This window comes from Drosophila yakuba, chromosome 2R (assembly GCF_016746365.2).
Source record: "Drosophila yakuba strain Tai18E2 chromosome 2R, Prin_Dyak_Tai18E2_2.1, whole genome shotgun sequence".
Classification (NCBI taxonomy): Eukaryota; Metazoa; Arthropoda; class Insecta; order Diptera; family Drosophilidae; genus Drosophila; species Drosophila yakuba.
This window is the reverse complement of record NC_052528.2, coordinates 11,292,087-11,310,091: the sequence shown is the minus strand read 5'-3', so window position 1 is coordinate 11,310,091 and position 18,005 is coordinate 11,292,087. Positions and strand designations below refer to the sequence as shown.

The window sequence follows — 18,005 nt, the reverse complement described above, 5'->3', positions numbered from 1 at the left end:
TTATTATTATTGTTAAATATTTATTAAATTGTTTTAGCCTGGACTATAATCATTCTTCTTCAAACATATGTAATTCTTTAAGCGGAATCAAAGATTTATGAGGAATATTTGATGCAGATGCGCCGCCAGGTGGAGAAATACCATTTAAATAGGTTTAGTATTTTTAGAGCCTTTTTTAGTAAACCGACACTGAAGAAGTTTGGCAACGCCAGCCAAAATTCGAGTTTGACGCTTTTAAAAATGACATCCTAAAACATTTGCTGCCTGAAAGAGAAGTGAAAAAGAACTAAAAGTCGGGTAGTATTAGTCTAAGGAAATGAGCATCAAACAGAGTCTGGCCCTCCAGCTGGCGGAGGCGCAGCTGACCAAGCTGACTAGCGATTCGGAGGAGATTCGTCTGCGCGCGCTCGACCAGATTGAGACTAGGTTCATCCGGTGCCTGCAACTGGGCGAACCCATCCAGTTCAAGCCGGTGCTGCTGCTGAAACAGCTCATCCGCTGGTTCGGGTACACACCTCCACTGGTCCCCGATCGTGTGCTGGCCATGATTATGGAACTGCTCCGATCCGAGTACGCCCCGGCGGTGATTCGCAAGATTCCCTACGAACGTCTCAAGACCGAGTTGGAGAAGGTGCGCCGCGTGCTACGCAATCTGGAGTCCAAGCGGATTTGCGAATTGCTGGACGATCTGAGCCTGCTGCTCCTCGAGAAGTACAAAATAGACCTGGTGACGCCGAGCGCCTCCAGCCTTAGTTCCATTAACATCACCAGTCAGGAAACTGATTCGGCAGCCATCAGCTCGAACCAGATGTACGCCAACCTGAAGCCAGAAGATTACGAGCCCGCCTGGTCGCGTCCGGGCCCGGACGATGTGGCCACCATGAAGAGCATGATCGATTTGCCACGAAATGGCGTCACCAATGCTCTCGAGCTGCACGTGCAGCTCACCCATCTGATCATCCGGATGGGCGACTACCCAGTTGAGTACTTTCTGCAGTCACCGTTCATATTCTTGCACCTGGTTCAGTTGCAAATGAGAAAAGACGGCTGCTTGCTACAGGTGAACCGGGCACTAATTGCCTGGTTGAGACAGCTGCAGCAACGCATCTTGCTGCGCCGAAATACTCTAAGCTACGCGGCCAGCTTCGATCCTCCTACACGCCCTAAGCAACTGAAGGTAGGAAGCGCCTTGGAAATACTGCTAGACAATTGCACCACTCTGATTAGTCCGATACTGCTCAGCTGCACAAGCGACAACTGGCACATTATGGAGCTGACTGTGGAAGTTGTCCGGACCTATGATGTTCTCAGCTCAAAAGTTTCTTCCGTGGGCACTGCGCGGATCGCGGACATCGTTAAGAAGCTGCTGGCGTACTGTAACAGTGTAGAAGGCAGCAACATGACCCAGCTGCTGAACTCGCTGAGGATTCCCCGCCTGCAATCGCTGATCTTTAACGGCCTGCTACACGATACGATGGCCTTAAATATTACTTATGACGCAAACCTGGACCGACGCTACGCCAAATCGCTGATCCAACCTATTGTTTTGGACAGCGCTTACCTGTCTTGCATGCCCGAGCGCATGAAGTCGCTAAGCAGTCTGATTTCGTCTTTGTCTTCTGAACCATCAGCAGACGAGCAGCAGTTGATCAAGCTGAAGCGGGCTTATAGCGTAGCCCTCAACCAACTAAACCAAAATACGAAAGTGACTGGATCGCTGCTAATCCAGAAGCACAGACAGGTGTGCCTTGTAATCGTCCAACTGGGCAGTGAGACATTAATAAAGCAGCTCTTCAACGCTATCGTAGAGTGCACTTCCTTTTACGCGGACAATACGAAGCTAAGAAATGATGCGGAGGTGCTGCTTTACACCCTCATTGATTTACCTGATTACAAGCTTCGTACATTGGTATACCATTTAATGCTACGATCCAACGTGGCCCACTTTCAATCTCTTATGAACAAGACAGACTATGTGACGGGGTGCAACAGTGCGGATCTGGTCCGTCAGCACATCTTAGGCGTGCCAGTAAACGACCAGATGTTACGCAGGGTGATACTTCAGAGTTGGGAGACAGAGGCATCGGAACACATGCAGCAGTGGTGCATCGACTTTCCCATAATGATTATCAAGGTAATCTCTATGCTACCTGCGCAGGACTTCATCACCGCTTTCCAGCTGGTTCTCCCCGTGCTGCCCTTGCTGATCTGCAGGTCGGTTACCAACAAGCCATTGCACAACGTATTATGGTATTTGTTCGAGCCAGACACCAGTCGTTTGGATCCACCATTGATGCTGCGCGGGTACGTTTTCTTCATGTTCCACCCGATTATCAAGATTAGGAGCGAGGCCACCACTAGTATCGCTTACGTGATGCAATGTCAGGACAACGCGAACAGATATAAGCCCACCGCAAACGACGTTCCGATTGAGCAGCTTGCCAACGATCTCTGCCTGATTCAGCCGCCAGTCAGTTATAAAAGCATTTTCATCGAATGCTCTGATGAACAGTTTCAAGGTCAGCGCAGCTTGGATGCCCTGATCCGATTGCTCCAGGCCAAGGACATAAAGCCAAATATCCGAAAGTCAACGATGACTCAATTGAATGTCTTGCTCCAAAACTGGAGAGCTTGTGAAGACTTTTCGACAAAGGATGATGGATATGGACTCATTTTGGAGACGCTGCACAACGCTCTGAAGAAAGACAGCGATAGTAATCCTACAGACATTCTGCTGCCCACCGTAAGTATCCTGATGAAGCTTCTGTTCTATGACGCCGGATTCCGAAAAAAAGTTGCGAACACCTTTGAAGTATACATGTGCCTGCTTAGGGCCTTATTCACGCTCCCCTATGAGGCACAGTTGCGCCAGGATGTCAGTCTATGCCTGTTCCAAATGCTATTCCACAATTTTATCACCTCCACTGAGGACAAACTGGTGTTGGATGTGGATTTTGGCCCAATGATTTTGCCTGTCACCTATGAAGTGGAAGCCAAAGTCGTACCCACTGCTGCTACCGAAGGATTGGCCTTGCAGCAAAAGCTGGAGGACACCCATTTCGGGGGAGACAAGGTGAGAGCTGCACAGCATTGGCGATTGTATACGGCCTATCGCGTTTGCCAGGGCCCATCCAGAATTACTTTATCGTCTGTGCAAGCTGTGGACATCAGGGAGTCCCTTAAGATAAAAATGCCTGACTTGGCATTAGTAAGAGCCTCTGACTTGGACGAGCAGCTGGGTTACCAGCTTGTAGTAGCCGAGAACTGCAGCAATCACGAGGATCTGCAACAAATCGTGACTCTTATTCAGCTATTTCTCGTGGTTCTGCGAAACTCAATAAGTGAGGCGGTGGCCGAGAACTTGTGGAAGGTAATCCATAAGTACATCCGCGTGGCGCCGGGCAACGAAGCGGATGGCGAGCTTTACAAGTCGCTGCTGGACCTGTGCGTAACATGCATTCGCCTCTGCCAGCCGCAAGTTATGGCAGGACTAAACTACGCTCTTGAAACTGATCATCATCACAGCTTCCACTTACTCCTGCACGATCGCCTCATCTCGCTTGATAAGCTGTACCTGATCAGCCAGTGCCTGATGCAGTTGCTCATCAACGAGCTCAGTGATGCCCCGATGAACTGGCATGGCAAGTTCTTTATGCAGCTGAGTGCCTTGGCCAAGACGCACTTTGAATTGCGCCAACTGCAGCACGTTCGCTGCATGCTTCGCATCCTGCGGTTGCTAAGCGAGCGGGATCTGAAACTTAGTGATCTTCAATTGACCGTAAGTACTGGAAGTTCTTCATCATCATCATTAAATATTGATATCTTACTTTGAATTTTTGGCCGCAGAACTACTCTCAGCATTTCATCCAGTTGTCCAGCAATTTGCGGACCTCAACGCAAACCGGGGCAGAGTGGCAGCGGGACTGCTTGTACATTATCTGTCAGCTCCAGATGCATCTACTATATCAGCAACCCAAGGCCACCACCAAGGCCAGTATAACGAGCGAAGTCGGAGCTTCGCATAAGGTCGTGCGTTATTTCTTAACACTGTGCGGGCACGGCGACAGTGAAGTGCGTGCATTGTCCTGGGTGTCGATGGCCAATTGGATTACTAGCTGTGGCTCAGAGATAGTAAATATTCTGCCTCGCCTGGACTTTCTTCCTGGCGGACTGCCAGCTTGCTGTTTAACCACGTTGATGGATGTCCACGAACAGATGCTAGTCAGGGAATTGGCCGGACGAGTATTTGTCATGCTGATGCCGATCATTGGTGCTGAAAGTAGCTTCGAGTTGTTGCGAAATCATGACTTCCTGAAAACCGCCTACAACTCGATTAAAGCAATTCACGATACTCCCTGGATGTTCGAGGAGGCAGTTGGAGAGCGGCATTCGTGTGAAGTAATTAGCTGCTATGTTGCCATATGCACCAAGATGGTGGCCCTTAACCCTGAGTGGTGTGCCACGCTGTGCGGGCACAGCTTCATGACTGGTCTCAGTGATGTGATGAAAACACTCCAGTCCCAGGTCCCCTGTTCGATACCCCTTGTGGAACTGTGTGCATCACAAATTTGTGAGTTGTACTCGATGTTCTACAGTGATAACTTTGAGTTCCTTCAGAGAACCATCTGTCGGGACTCCGTGTTCATGCAGAATTATCTAACGCTGATAAACGATGTGCTGAATTTGGAATGTCCTGAATATATGGTGATTCCACTATTTAAGATGTTTCTGATATTCTGTACAGACTCGAATTCGAACTCATTTCTTATCGACCAGATAAAGAATCAGCCATCCTTATTTATGGATTTCTTCTTGTTTGGACTGCATGTGATACTTATAGATTCGTCATTTCAGCGCTTTACACTCTCGACTCTAGCGCTTGTGTTCATCAAAGCGCAAACAGCTGCGGATAATAAAAGCATGCTAAGAGAGTTGGAGCAGTACGAGTTGCCATACAACGATCTACCTACTGATAAGGAAGATTTTGGAATGAATAACAAACACGAATTAGTTTCCAACAAGAAGCAAGTTAAATCGCCATGCATGCAGAATGACTCGAACTACTCGGAGGGTGATAAGCAGAGTCCAAACCATGCGTCCCAGACCATCAATGCGGCTATCCTAATCTACCATCGCTTGGACCAACTCTTTGACCGGTATTATCTATCCAAGAGCTTTAACTTTTTGGAAACCCCTGTAGTGGGTCAGGTGCAGGTTTGTGAAGCACTTGGTGGATTGCTCAAGGTCTCACCCTGGGCCTTGAAAGCATCCGGACAACTGAAGCTACTGGACCGCGTGGTGCACATTCTGGACAATTTTCTCAATGACGAAAAAATTGGAAACGCCGCCGTCTATGTGAAGCGAGTGGGTGCCCACAAGGCGCAAAGTATCCTAAGTAATCTCTTGGTACTGATTAACATGTTATCCCACTGGCATAGTTCGCCGAATTCTGTGATCACCCAGTCGAGTATGGCCACGAAAATGGTCAGAATCATCATCCGCATTTGGCCTTGGTTATCGCACTCGCAGCACTTGAAGAAGATTACCGTCCAGCTGATTATGTTCCTTACGGAACACTCCTTCGAAATGTGTAAACAGATTTCGCTGCTGCAATCAGGACATGCCCAATCCCTGCTACATCTAATGGCTCGCGTTGCTGACTTCGAAACCACCAAGAAGGAGAACCCAAACAAAGAGCCGAGTCTGAATATGGTTCCCGCTTTGAGAGTAATGGGAAACTGCTGTTCCTGCGCCGAGGGTCGACTGAGTTTGTCCAAAATGAATTTGCTGGATATGTTTGACACAATCCTTCCTGCAAGTCAATCCTGCACGCATGGCACCAAAGTGCGACCACCTGTATTGATTGCATGGCTCGGATTCTGGGAGGTGTTTTCCCGGTACGACGTGGGAGGTAAAGCTTGCCATCTTCAATCCCTTATAAACACCGTTCGGCGTACTCCGCCATTGAACCAGAAGCGGATCCTGTGTCTTCGTATACTTCGCAACATGTGCTTCTTCAATGGCAATCGCAACCAGCTCGTGGAGCTTGCTGACTTTATCAACCTGCTTCGCGATATTTTGGAACTGAAAGTCCAAAAAGAACCCAGTTCGGAAGATAAAGAATTGAATTCCTTCGAAGAGCACCGCCTAGCTGTCCTCATGCTGTGGAAACTTTTCGGCTTTGGTGCCAAATATAAGGGTATGCTACGCGGCACCAAGCTCTTTAAACTGCTGATTGGCCTCCGAGTGGAGTTGTCGGTGGTTTACTCGCAGAAAATGAATAAATACACAGGCATTCCCTATGCGAAAGATCTCGCCGAATTGCTGGAGAAGCTGATGGAGTCGATGCGACAATGATCGCGGACGGACTCATACTGATCAAGTACAAATTGATAGGATAGCTATAACAGAATTGTTTTTTTTTTCTTTATAATATGAATTTTTGTAATGGACGTTTAACTAGACTGTGAAATGAGAATTGTAACTTTTTATGTCGAAATGTACAACCGCTTAATTTTGTTGTAAGAAGCGAATAAGAATTTTAAGTTTGCACCATGTCCTTAAATAAAAAAAAAAAAAAATAAACATCTCAACCTATAACTGATTACTCTGATTACTCATTGAACTACCCTAATATGGAGCTTGTTAGCCATTTTGTGGTCTCAATAAGATGTGGTACTGAAGTAGCCCAAGACGAGAATATGTGCAGCAACCTCATATGGACATAAAGATTAGATTTCCGCTCGAGGGACTGGCAGTGACTGGGTAAGCAAGCGTGCCAAAAACAATTTTCAAATAGTTTAAAGTGATATAAAGATAGTAGTCCATAAATCTTGCCATTTAGATACCAAACTGGCAAAACCAACTGGGAAGCAACTGGAAAGTATCCGGGGTGTTACTCACATTCTCGTTAGCATCGAACGCTATACGAGTATTGCATGCATAAACCGATTTATCTTTATGGGATTCAAAGTGCGAATCACTGCTGATAATATCCGTCCACCTTCAACTTTCATTGCCCCAAGTCAATGGCACTTTCAGTTCAGTCCCGACTGGCCAAAGGAACTGTTCAACTTCCGCGACCGACCAGAAACTACACATAGTCGACATGAAGTCGAGGGAAAAGAATGTAAATTTTGATTTACGAAATCAATCCGTGGCAATTAAGCAATTATCGCCTTTCAGGGCTCTGCGGATAGTAAATCGGACGTGGCCCTGGTCAATGTTTTGTCGCAGCAAAAGCAGAGGCACAGATTGCCCTGGTACTACACACCATCCTTTCTCCTCCTGTGGGTGGCCCTATTCTACGCAGTAGTATATCCCTTATACCATCGCCTGCCAGACAGCGTCCTAATATCGCATGAATCGAGTAAGCCTGGCCAATTTGTGGCGGAGAGGGCGCAGAGATTGCTCTACAAGTACGACAGGATCGGGCCCAAGGTGGTGGGTAGTGTGGCGAATGAGGTGACAACGGTGGCCTTTCTCGAGGAGGAGGTGGAGAACATCCGGGCAGCAATGCGCAGTGATCTCTACGAGCTGGAGCTGGATGTCCAACACCCTTCTGGCGCCTACATGCATTGGCAGATGGTGAATATGTATCAGGGCGTCACGAATGTGGCTGTCAAGATTAGTAGCAGGAGCTCCAATAGTTCGTCCTTCCTGCTGGTCAACAGTCACTTTGATTCCAAGCCCAGCAGTCCTGGTAAGCTCTCACATCCTGCTGTTTTCTTCAAAAAAGGATCAACGATTATTAGTAATTACTGCTGCCTATAGGTTCCGGCGATGATGGCACTATGGTTGTGGTCATGCTGGAAGTTCTTCGCCAGGTGGCCATATCGGACACGCCATTTGAACATCCCATTGTGTTTCTGTTTAACGGAGCTGAGGAGAATCCTTTGGAGGCGTCACACGGCTTCATTACCCTTCATAAGTGGGCGGGAAACTGCAAGTGAGTGGTTGAATACCCTGAAATTTGGCGGAAATAACTTCAAGGATAATTCTGCAGGGCTCTCATAAATCTGGAAGTGGCCGGAAGCGGAGGTCGTGATCTGTTGTTCCAGAGCGGACCGAATAATCCCTGGCTCATTAAAGTATGTATGCACCCATAACTGGTTTGAAAGCTTTTTGCCATTCTCACGGTTATCAGTTTATATACATTCAAAATCATATTTGTTTATCGAATTTCCAATGGTTAATGACGGCAATTGATGATGGCGGGATGAAATTGCCTTTGAAGAAAGCGGCATTTATGGACAAACGCATATTTATTTTATTTACTCCCCATAGTACTATTACCAGAATGCGAAACATCCGTTTGCCACCACAATGGCCGAGGAAATATTTCAGTCTGGCATTTTACCATCAGATACGGATTTCCGTATCTTTCGCGACTACGGACAACTGCCAGGTGAGTTGGTCACGCGAATGCCTTTCTGCTTTCCTCATTAAACACGTTTTGCTTAAAGGCCTAGACATGGCACAAATCAGCAATGGCTATGTATACCACACAATATTTGATAATGCTCAGGCGGTGCCTATTGATTCCCTACAAAGTTCTGGAGAGAATGCCTTATCTCTGGTGCGGGCTTTTGCCAATGCTTCCGAAATGCGGAACCCAGAGGTGCGTCATTTATGGTTTTGGGAAATACCACGCAAATCTGTAATTATTGATACTAATCGTTTTGATTTGCCAGGATCACAGCGAAGGACATGCCGTTTTCTTCGATTATCTGGGATTATTTTTTGTGTACTACACTGAAACCACTGGCATAGTCCTCAACTGTTGCATTGCCGTTGTCAGTTTGGTTCTGGTGGGCTGCTCCCTCTTGAGGATGGGTCGTGAGTCGGATGCCTCTATTGGCCGAGTGTCCATGTGGTTCGCCATAATCCTGGGCCTTCATGTGCTGGGAATGCTCCTCAGCCTTGGGTTGCCTCTGCTGATGGCAGTTATGTTCGATGCCGGAGACCGATCCATGACATACTTCAGTAACAATTGGCTGGTGATTGGGCTGTTCATCGTTCCAGCAATTATTGGGCAGGTTCTGCCCTTGACTCTCTACTATACCCTAAAACCGAATGTGAGTTGCCTCCACTTGCCATACCCAATACATATTACCTTTTATGACATCCGTTGCAGGACGAGATCAGCCACCCCAACCACATACATATGAGCCTCCATGCGCACTGTGTGCTTCTGTCTTTAATTGCCATTATACTCACGTCTATAAGTCTGAGGACTCCTTATCTGTGCATGATGTCCTTGCTGTTTTACGGAGGAGCTCTGTTGATCAATCTTCTAAGTACTCTACATGATCGAGGTAAGTCCTGGCGAAACAACTCCCCCACTTAGATTGGTAACTAGTATTTACGTGCAGGATACTATTGGGTGCTGATGGTGCAGGTCCTGCAACTAGTGCCCTTCCTGTACTTTTGCTACCTCTTCTACACTTTCCTCATGGTGTTCTTTCCCATGCTGGGGCGCTTTGGGCACGGCACCAATCCCGATCTCCTGATCGCTGTGATCTGCGCGGTTGGAACGTTCTTTGCACTGGGATTTGTGGTAAGAAATGGGGCTAGTCATGAGCTAAGAATGCATCTAATTCATGGTTACTCAGGCTCCTCTGATAAATATATTCCGCTGGCCCAAGTTGGCACTGCTCGGATTGGGAGTAGTCACCTTTATATTCAGCATGATAGCGGTTTCGGAAGTGGGCTTTCCATATCGGGCCAAAACCAGCGTGATGAGAATTCACTTCCTGGTACGTATGCTCCAATGCACACCAGGTCCATTCCCAATAACACTCATATTTCTTCAGCACGTTCGGCGCCTTTTCTATGAGTACGATGGCTCCGTGAGTCTCAGTGATTCTGGCTACTACTTCGACTTCCAGGATCGTCGTCTCTATTATCCACTGGAGAACACCTCGGTCAATCTAACTGGCTTGGCTAGCACCTCCTCTGAGTGCGATAAGTATCTGATGTGTGGAGTGCCCTGCTTCAATCACCGTTGGTGCAAGACTCGCACCAAGAGCCATTGGTTGCCTCGCGAGCAGGAGGTGACCATTCCAGGAGCGACGTCACTCAAGCTGCTTAGCAAAGCTGTCTTGGACTCCGGAAAGGTGGCCAGGTTTGAGTTCGAGATGTCGGGGCCACCGCACATGAGCCTATATATTCAACCTCTGGATGGGGTTGAGGTGGAGGATTGGTCCTTCATTCGGAACATGCTGGATGAACCCCACACATACTCACCGCCATATCAAATATTCTTTGCCTATGGCAAGGACAGTTCTCCCTTAAAGTTTCATATTGATTTTGCAGTGAGTTCCACCACCTCCTAGATACCTACTTGTAAATTGGTTGCAATAACGCTCTTCTTCATAGAAATCCTCGGGTGACTTCAGCACTCCAACCTTCCAGCTGGGGTTTGCTGCTAGTTTTGTTAGCTACGACTTTGATCGAGACGCTGCTGGCCTGAAGTTTATATCCGATTTCCCCGACTTTGCTCACGTTATGGAATGGCCGACGTTGTATGAACGTTACATATTTTAAGTTGGTGAACGTATGGCACATCTTGCTACCTTTTGTTTGCACCAAACAACGCCTCTGTTAGCTCTAAAAGTCTAGATTTAAGTCTTATAATTAAACGCACAAGTCCCAAATTGCGCATAGAGAACTTACACATGGCTTATTCAAATATTTGTATTTTTGTTTGAATTGGAATTGGAATGGAACCTTGCACGGCAACAATGTTTTGCATTAAACAGTGCAAGACGCAATAAATGTATATAAATATGATAAAATAACGTTTTGATGCCGGCTGTGAAGTTCATTAGATGCTAGTCTAAACTAAATTAAAAATGAGTTGCAGTTGAGTCTCAGGCCTTCCGTTTCGGCTTTTTGCTCTCCATGAGACTCATTATCGTCTTCCGCAAGTCCTCCGTCTCCTTTTGTTCCATCTCGAGGTTCTCGATCTGATCCTTGCGCTCCTGCAGCTGCGTCTCCAGCACGGAAATCAGGTCCTCGGACTTCTTGCACGCCTCCCGCTGCTCCTCCAAAGCCTTGTGCGTCTTGGCCAACTCCCGATCCCGCTCCCCGATGGTGCGCAGCTTCTCCGTCATGTCCTGCTCGTAGGCCACCATGGACTTCTTGAGTTTATCGATCCGAGAGGTCTGCAATGAAAGTGCCAAAAGGCATGGGTCAATACTAATACTGGCAATCTTATACTACGGTTCTTACGTTTTCCTTGTTGTGAGCCTCCAGTTTGGTGAGCTCCTCGGTCTTGGCACTCAGGTTCGTTCGCAGCTCCTCGCAGTCCTTTTGCAGTTCGGCAATCTCGGACTTTTTCACGAGTAATCGGCGTTCGCTGGCCTGCAAATGGACGGAGTTCTCGGACATCTGCTTAAGCAGGTTGGTCATGTTGCTCTTCAGTTCGACCGTCTGCTGTTTGAGATCTTTGCACTGAGTCTGCAGCCTAAGAATGTGAACATAATGTAACTAAAGTACGTAATCCAAGTAGAAGATCGGGATTTAACTGCACATACCGTTCTTGGCTGATGAGCAGCTCGAAGTTGGTAGACTGGAAGCGTTCGAGCTCAGCGCTCTGCACGTGTGCCAGTTGGGTGCCACTAACCAGCTGCTGGCCAGCCTGATCCAGGCGCTGCTGCAGGCTCACCACGGCGCCGTTCAGGCTGTCGATGCGATGGTTGTACAGCTCGATCACCTGCGAGACGGGTGCCGATGCCAATTCGTTGCGGCGCACAATACCTCCGATACTGTCCAGAAGTGCGTTGACCCGCTGGGCCATATCTTTGTCGGTGAAGGTGCGATGGCCCTTGAGAATCGAGCTTAGGTTGCGCCACTGCTCGACCTGGTCGCTGCAGGCAGCTGAAGCGCCCGCCATCGCTCCACTGGGACTAGAGGTGATTGCAGCCACATGCTTTAAAAGGAGTAAGAGGTGATAATGCATTATATGTATGTTGCATTATATGTAGATGTTTACAAATCTACGTTGGCTTCAAGGCTATGCAGCCAGCCGTACGTAGACAACAAGCTGTCATTCAAAAAATATCAAAAGGTTGTAGAGACTAGAACAAAAAATGCCAGTTCCAGACCGCATACCTTAGCTACAGCTGCCTTGGGAAAGTGCTCGAACTGCGCAATTTGTAGAACGGCACCCACCAACGCTTCGCTTCTGCTGACCATACCGCGGGCCAAGCAGTACTGCAGCTGCGGCTGCTCGAGCAGCGTGCAGCACTTGTCCAGATAGGCCTTCTTGGCGATGCCGGCGACATTGACGAGGAGCAGCAGGCAAAAGCAAGCTTTTTCCACTTCGGACTGCGCAAGGCTCTGTGTACTGAGGAACTGCGGGACGAGGGCGAGCGGTGCCGCCAGGATCTTATCGAAGTACGACTCGGACACCTTTGACAGCACAAGTTTCTCGGTCTTCGTCTCCTGGAGCAGGGCGATCAGCAGACGCAGAGTAGCCAACACTTGGCCGGGCTTTGTGTCCGGTCGCTCGGCGCTGGCCACCAAACTGACCAGGTGGGAGGGATCACGGGATATCATTTGGGCCACCGCTTCCCGTTTGCCCAGGCGCAACAGGGTGCAGAGCAGCTCAATGGCCGCCACGCCGCACTGATCGGAGCCCAGCCAGTCGCCGACCATCTCATACAGTCGCGGCGTGATGGCGTCCAGGCTGATGCAGCTGTTGGCGTCCTCGGACAGCAGCAGAATGTAGCTGACGAGGCGGAAGACCAGGCCCAGGGAAATCTGTTGGTGCTTGCGCGTCTCCTCCTGCGAGTCGTCCATGCCGCTGCGTGCGTCGATTTGCTGAGAGGAGGAAACTGTAAGAAGTGCTATAAGCAGAATATCTAGCGCAACTCACGTTCAGCAGCTTCTCCACATCCGTGCAGAAGTAGCCATGGGACAGCATCGCCCGATGCAGGCCGGCGTGGCACTGCGAGTCCAAGAGGAAGTCAACGATGTGCCGCAGCTGGGCCACGTTCCAGTGCTTCAGGCAGTCCTCGATGCCGGCGAACGACATGCGCAGGAATGTGCACAGCTCGGACTGTTCGAAGGCGTAGACATCCTCCGAGAGGATGATGAGCATTTTGTAGGCCAGCAGGCCGTAGTTTTGTATGCGGCTGCAAAAGGCGGATATATTGACGCTTCGCAGGAAGAGGAACAGCACGGCGAAGTTCTTGTAGCAGAGGTTCACCAGCACGGAGAGGGCGAGCAGCGCCTGTGAGTCGTCGTCGTCGCGAATGGAGCCACCACTCGCGCTGCTGGAGCCATCATCCGTACTCAGCACGATCCCCACCAGGTGCTCGATCAGCGCTGCCAGGTAGGGCTCTTCCCAGGCGATGTGTATGCCGTATGTGAGGTCCTGCAGGAGCACCAGCAGCCGGTGCACCCGTTCCGTTCGTTTGGTCCGCCTTATGAGCACTCCCAGCAGCGGCACGAAGCAGAACTTCTCGACGATCGCCTGACGGGCCTCCAAATTCCGGCTGCAGCACTGCACCAGCCCGACGCAGGCCCACAGCACGTCGTCCTCGGCACCCTCGTTCTCCAGGGCGCCCATCAGCGCGTGCAGATCCACGTAGAAGCGGGCCAGCTCTAGGTTGCCCGGCGTGGGGGCGAAGTGCGCCGGCTGCACCTTGGTGCTCAGCAACGCCACGCTGCGCTGCACGTAGACCAGCGACTCCTCGGACCGCTGCGTCTGAAAGGTGGCCACGCGCATCCTGAACTCCCGCACATAGCCGATGGCCAGCGTGGCGACCGCGTCCTGGGGCGCCTGTGGCGAGTCCTGGCCGTTGTGGTTGCTGTGGTTCCCCCCACCGCCCGCCGAATTGTGGTTCCGTAGCGTAGCCATTCGGTTCCGATCCGTTCGCGAATAAAATAACAAGCGTCAAACCGAAAATAATTTCGAAAATTCTCGATATCTTGCCGCTAGAAGGATCGATAAGGCGAGGCGCTATCGATTGGCAGGGCGTTGCAGCCCTGGTCATTCAGTAAACTTTAATCAGTGCTGTAAAACGGCATACAGAATTTAAATTTTATTTCAAAAAATTAAGGCTCATTTACTGTTTTGACATATTTTGAAGAATTTTTTTGTTTGCGCTTTGTAGGCGCATAGAGTCGAGTTGTAGTTGTTTTTCAATTTCGCCAATAACGTTGTTGTTTGTTCGACTTCCAGGACCGTCGTCTCTATTACCCATTGGAGAACACCTCGGTCAATTTAACTGGCTTGGCCAGCACCTCCTCTGGTGGCTCTAAAAGTCTATATTTAAGTCTTATATTTAAACGCAATGATTTGAGTTATGGAATTTTCCCTGTTACCATACAAACTCATTAATCGAACTCTTGAGCTGAGTCGCGTGTGTAGATTGTGTGATTATATTTGGTGTTGATCCAATCTGACCACCGAGGAAACTTTTAATTATCACTAATCTAAACAATAGAATGATTGCTTTTTCATTTTGTTCTTGGTTTTCTATTACTGTGGGCTATCTTTAAAAAGTTAAGAGTGCCGATCGAGTGTCGACCCGTAGCAATCGTACTACAAACATTCAGTAGCGAGACTGCTGGGCATCGACACAGTTCTCATTCCGCGGAATCAAGCTGGAAAAATGGGACTGCAGGTCGACGACGATAAAGCAAGTACATATAAATAAACATTTTCAATTTACGTTTATCATAAAACTATTAAGGAAAGCTTTTCGGACACCGTTCTGTACCATGTCTTGTCGAAGGAAAAGGAGCTGAAGAGAAGGCTGCCCTGGTACTATGCCCCCTCCTTTCTGCTCCTCTGGGTTGTGCTATTCTACGCCATCGTACTTCCGCTTTTCTACCGGCTTCCACACCGAATCACAATGGCCGACGAGCCACTTAAGCCGGGCCAATTCGTGGCCGAGAGAGCGCAGAAGATACTCTACGAACTGGATCGTATCGGACCCAAAGTGGTCGGGAGCACAGCAAATGAGGTGACTACGGTTGCATTTCTCTTAAACGAGGTGGAAAAGATTCGGGGCGAAATGAGCGGAGACCTCTTCGATTTGGAGGTGGACGTCCAGCAACCAACGGGTTCCTATGTTGTGGGCACCATGACCAGCATTTACCAGGGCATTCAGAATGTGGTTGTAAAGCTGAGTACTGCGAGTTCAAATAGCACATCCTATCTGCTAATCAACAGTCACTTCGACACGAAGCCAGGAAGTCCCGGTGGGTTGGCTTAAATGAATTTGCAGCACATATAGTCTACTAGTAGCAATTTGCAGGTGCTGGAGATGATGGCACAATGGTTGTAGTCATGTTGGAGGTTCTTCGACAAATGTCCATTTCCGGGAGCACGTTTGTGCATCCAATAGTCTTTTTGTTCAATGGCGCCGAGGAGAATCCCCTGCAGGCATCCCACGGCTTTATCACCCAGCATAAGTGGGCACCGAACTGCAAGTAAGTTTAAGATCCCAGTTCAAAGTGTTGTCTAAACTATTACCCAAAGGGCAGTTATCAATTTGGAAGTTGGTGGTAATGGTGGTCGAGATATCCTGTTCCAGAGTGGTCCAAATAATCCCTGGCTAGTGAAGGTAAGTATGAGATATCAACCTATAGCTTACATTGATATGTTGTCTACTTTAGTATTACAAAGAGCACTCAAAGCATCCGTTTGCCTCTACATTGGCGGAAGAGATCTTTCAGTTCGGAATACTGCCCTCTGATACAGATTTCCGAATATTTCGAGATTACGGAAACATTCCCGGTAAGCCATTTGGCATCTCCTAAGAAACTCGTATCTTAATTCAGTAAATTTAAAGGACTTGATATAGCGCAGTTTAGCAACGGATACGTTTATCATACGGCATTCGATAGCTTCAACGTTGTTCCAGGACGTTCGGTTCAGAGCACAGGAGAAAACATTCTATCCCTCGCTCGAGCTCTGTCCAATGCCAGTGAACTATATAACACTGAGGTGAGTATATTTCAAGAAACATATCACGAAATAATTTGTAACGATTACAGGAGCATAGTGCAGGACATGCTGTTTTTTTTGACTTCCTGGGACTCTTCTTTGTGACCTACACGGAAAGCACTGGCACAATCTTAAACTATTGCTTTGCCGCCATAGGAGTTCTTCTCGTTGGCTGTTCGCTGTGTAGGATGTCCTGCGTGTCAGAGGTTTCAGCAGGAAGGATTTCGATTCTGTTTGCCAGTCATTTTGCACTGCACCTTGCGGGCTGTCTTCTGTGCATTGGCTTGCCCTTATTAATGTCAGTCTTATACGACGTCAGCGATCGAACAATGACTTACTATAGTAACAACTGGTTGGTGATTGGTCTTTACATATGTCCGGCGATCATTGGTCTGGTGCTACCCTCCTCACTTTACCACTCATTCTGCTCAAATGTGAGTGCAGTTTCGTATGTCTTATGAGTAACATTAAGATTCTAACCTTACATTTACTTCAGGATAAAATTGGCTACCCGTACCAGATATACGTCGGCTTACATGCCCATTGCGTGGTGCTGTCTCTTCTGTCAATTGTTTTGACTGCCATTGGTTTGCGGATTCCTTATATGTGCATGATTTCCTTGCTCCTTTATGTCGTCTCCCTACTCATTAATCTATTGACAACATTGCATGATCGCGGTAAGTAGAACATGTCTTGTACCATGTACCTAAACCTAATATGCATCCTACAGGATACTACTGGGTATTAACCGTGCAGATAGTCCAGCTGCTTCAATACGTGTACTTCTGCTACCTTTTCTACATATTTCTCGTGATATTTTTTCCGGCGATGGGCCGGAATCGCGACTCCGCTAATCCCGACATGCTTATTGCGCTGATCTGTGCCGTGGGAACTTTCTTCGCCCTGGGCTTTGTGGTAATATTAAGCTGGAACTTACTCGTATCAGATCGTTTATCGTGCTTAGTAGGTTCCCCTGATTAACATGTTCCGTTGGTCTACCTTTTTACTGATTGGCCTTGGCGTGGTGACCTTCATATTTAGCATGATTTCCGTATCGGACGTTGGTTTCCCCTATCGTCCCAAGACCAGTGTGATGCGCGTAAACTTTCTGGTAAGTTTATATAGTTTGTTATAAATGGATTATTACACTTAAATCAATCAAAGCAAACACGTCGAATGTTTTACGAATACGATGGTAGCCTTAGCGTCAACGATTCGGGGTACTACTTTGACTACCAGGACAGACGAGCTCTCCGTCCACTCAAAGATTACGCCGTTAACCTGACCGGACTAACACCAGTGGATGCGTATTGCGATAAGTACGTAATGTGTGGAATACCTTGCTTTTGGAGCAGCTGGTGCAGGGGGATCTCCAGTGCTGCCTGGCTGCCTCGCGATGAGCAGGTGGCTGTGCCCGGAAACCTGGAACTGAAACTTCTTAATAAAACACTCTCGCAATCGGGAAATTCTGCGAGATTCGAGTTTGAGCTGGCTGGTCCACCGCACATGGGCCTGTATATACGACCGCTGGATGGAGTGGCTGTGGAGAATTGGTCCTTTATACGGACAATGCTGGACAAGCCAGAAAAGTACTCACCACCCTATCAGATATACTTCTCATACGGCGTGGATAGCTCCTCTTTCAAATTCCACATCGACTTCGCTGTAAGCTGTAGCCTGGAATAATTTAAAGATTATACGAAATGTTACAAAATTTCTACCTTTCAGAAATCCGATGGACAATTGGATGGACCGATTTTCGAGCTGGGCGTTGTTGGACATTACGTAAGCCAGGATTTCGAGAGGGATGAAACTACCCTTGGGTTCATAGCTGATCTGCCGGACTTTGTTTACACTATGGAATGGCCATCTCTGTTTATGCGTTATATCTTCTAGGATACACTTCCTGGAGCTCATTTCGTTTTGCATCCATTATAGATTCGGTAATCCCAAGTGCTTTGATAGTGCACTTGATAAGCCGGCGGCTGTTAGAAAAATAAATATAATATTAATCTCTGAACTCCCATCAATCGTCACC

General features: G+C 48.1%; 4 protein-coding genes across 5 annotated transcripts; 3 read left to right on the top strand and 1 right to left on the bottom strand.

Moving 5' to 3' along the window:
• Window positions 1-212: 212 nt before the first annotated feature.
• Window positions 213-6,607, top strand: LOC6530136. Its single transcript, XM_002091046.3, has 2 exons — window positions 213-3,778; window positions 3,847-6,607. Exons 1-2 carry the CDS (start codon window positions 317-319, stop codon window positions 6,355-6,357), a joined length of 5,973 nt encoding a protein of 1,990 aa, XP_002091082.2. The 5' UTR covers window positions 213-316; the 3' UTR covers window positions 6,358-6,607.
• A 421-nt stretch (window positions 6,608-7,028) lies between these two features.
• Window positions 7,029-10,676, top strand: LOC6530135 (endoplasmic reticulum metallopeptidase 1). Its single transcript, XM_002091045.4, has 12 exons — window positions 7,029-7,129; window positions 7,186-7,702; window positions 7,774-7,948; window positions 8,006-8,090; window positions 8,287-8,407; window positions 8,466-8,620; window positions 8,694-9,077; window positions 9,137-9,317; window positions 9,375-9,559; window positions 9,615-9,758; window positions 9,816-10,316; window positions 10,381-10,676. Exons 1-12 carry the CDS (start codon window positions 7,109-7,111, stop codon window positions 10,546-10,548), a joined length of 2,637 nt encoding a protein of 878 aa, XP_002091081.1. The 5' UTR covers window positions 7,029-7,108; the 3' UTR covers window positions 10,549-10,676.
• Window positions 10,677-10,684: 8 nt separating this feature from the next.
• On the bottom strand, window positions 10,685-13,981 carry LOC6530134. Its single transcript, XM_002091044.3, has 5 exons — window positions 12,884-13,981; window positions 12,118-12,828; window positions 11,541-11,935; window positions 11,236-11,470; window positions 10,685-11,168 (listed from the first exon to the last, which is right to left on the bottom strand). The coding sequence occupies exons 1-5, from the start codon at window positions 13,868-13,870 to the stop codon at window positions 10,875-10,877; spliced, it is 2,622 nt and encodes an 873-aa protein (XP_002091080.1). The 5' UTR covers window positions 13,871-13,981; the 3' UTR covers window positions 10,685-10,874.
• Window positions 13,982-14,556: 575 nt separating this feature from the next.
• LOC6530133 (endoplasmic reticulum metallopeptidase 1) lies at window positions 14,557-17,987 on the top strand. Of its 2 annotated transcripts, XM_002091043.3 has the most exons (12): window positions 14,557-14,654; window positions 14,709-15,219; window positions 15,276-15,450; window positions 15,500-15,584; window positions 15,637-15,757; window positions 15,813-15,967; window positions 16,018-16,401; window positions 16,464-16,644; window positions 16,698-16,882; window positions 16,935-17,078; window positions 17,132-17,632; window positions 17,696-17,987. In XM_002091043.3, exons 1-12 carry the CDS (start codon window positions 14,628-14,630, stop codon window positions 17,861-17,863), a joined length of 2,637 nt encoding a protein of 878 aa, XP_002091079.2. In that variant the 5' UTR covers window positions 14,557-14,627; the 3' UTR covers window positions 17,864-17,987. The 2 variants fall into 2 exon arrangements, with proteins under 2 accessions (XP_002091079.2, XP_039228140.1); XM_039372206.1 differs by lacking the exons at window positions 17,132-17,632; window positions 17,696-17,987 and having other exon boundaries at window positions 16,932-17,023.
• Window positions 17,988-18,005: the final 18 nt, after the last annotated feature.

Bases quoted from the DNA above. Each gene is read 5' to 3' on its own strand.
- LOC6530133 (XM_002091043.3), top strand. From the start codon at position 14,628: ATGGGACTGCAGGTCGACGACGATAAA. The intron at 15,585-15,636 runs GTAAGTATGAGA...TGTCTACTTTAG, and splicing joins ATAATCCCTGGCTAGTGAAG to TATTACAAAGAGCACTCAAA. The intron at 17,633-17,695 runs GTAAGCTGTAGC...TCTACCTTTCAG, and splicing joins AATTCCACATCGACTTCGCT to AAATCCGATGGACAATTGGA.
- LOC6530134 (XM_002091044.3), bottom strand. From the start codon at position 13,870: ATGGCTACGCTACGGAACCACAATTCGGCGGGCGGTGGGGGGAACCAC. The intron at 12,829-12,883 runs GTGAGTTGCGCT...TCCTCCTCTCAG, and splicing joins ATGTGGAGAAGCTGCTGAAC to CAAATCGACGCACGCAGCGG. The intron at 11,936-12,117 runs GTATGCGGTCTG...CTCCTTTTAAAG, and splicing joins CCAAGGCAGCTGTAGCTAAG to CATGTGGCTGCAATCACCTC.
- LOC6530136 (XM_002091046.3), top strand. From the start codon at position 317: ATGAGCATCAAACAGAGTCTGGCCCTCCAGCTGGCGGAGGCGCAGCTG. The intron at 3,779-3,846 runs GTAAGTACTGGA...TTTTGGCCGCAG, and splicing joins TTAGTGATCTTCAATTGACC to AACTACTCTCAGCATTTCAT.
- LOC6530135 (XM_002091045.4), top strand. From the start codon at position 7,109: ATGAAGTCGAGGGAAAAGAAT. The intron at 9,318-9,374 runs GTAAGTCCTGGC...ATTTACGTGCAG, and splicing joins AAGTACTCTACATGATCGAG to GATACTATTGGGTGCTGATG. The intron at 9,560-9,614 runs GTAAGAAATGGG...ATGGTTACTCAG, and splicing joins TCTTTGCACTGGGATTTGTG to GCTCCTCTGATAAATATATT.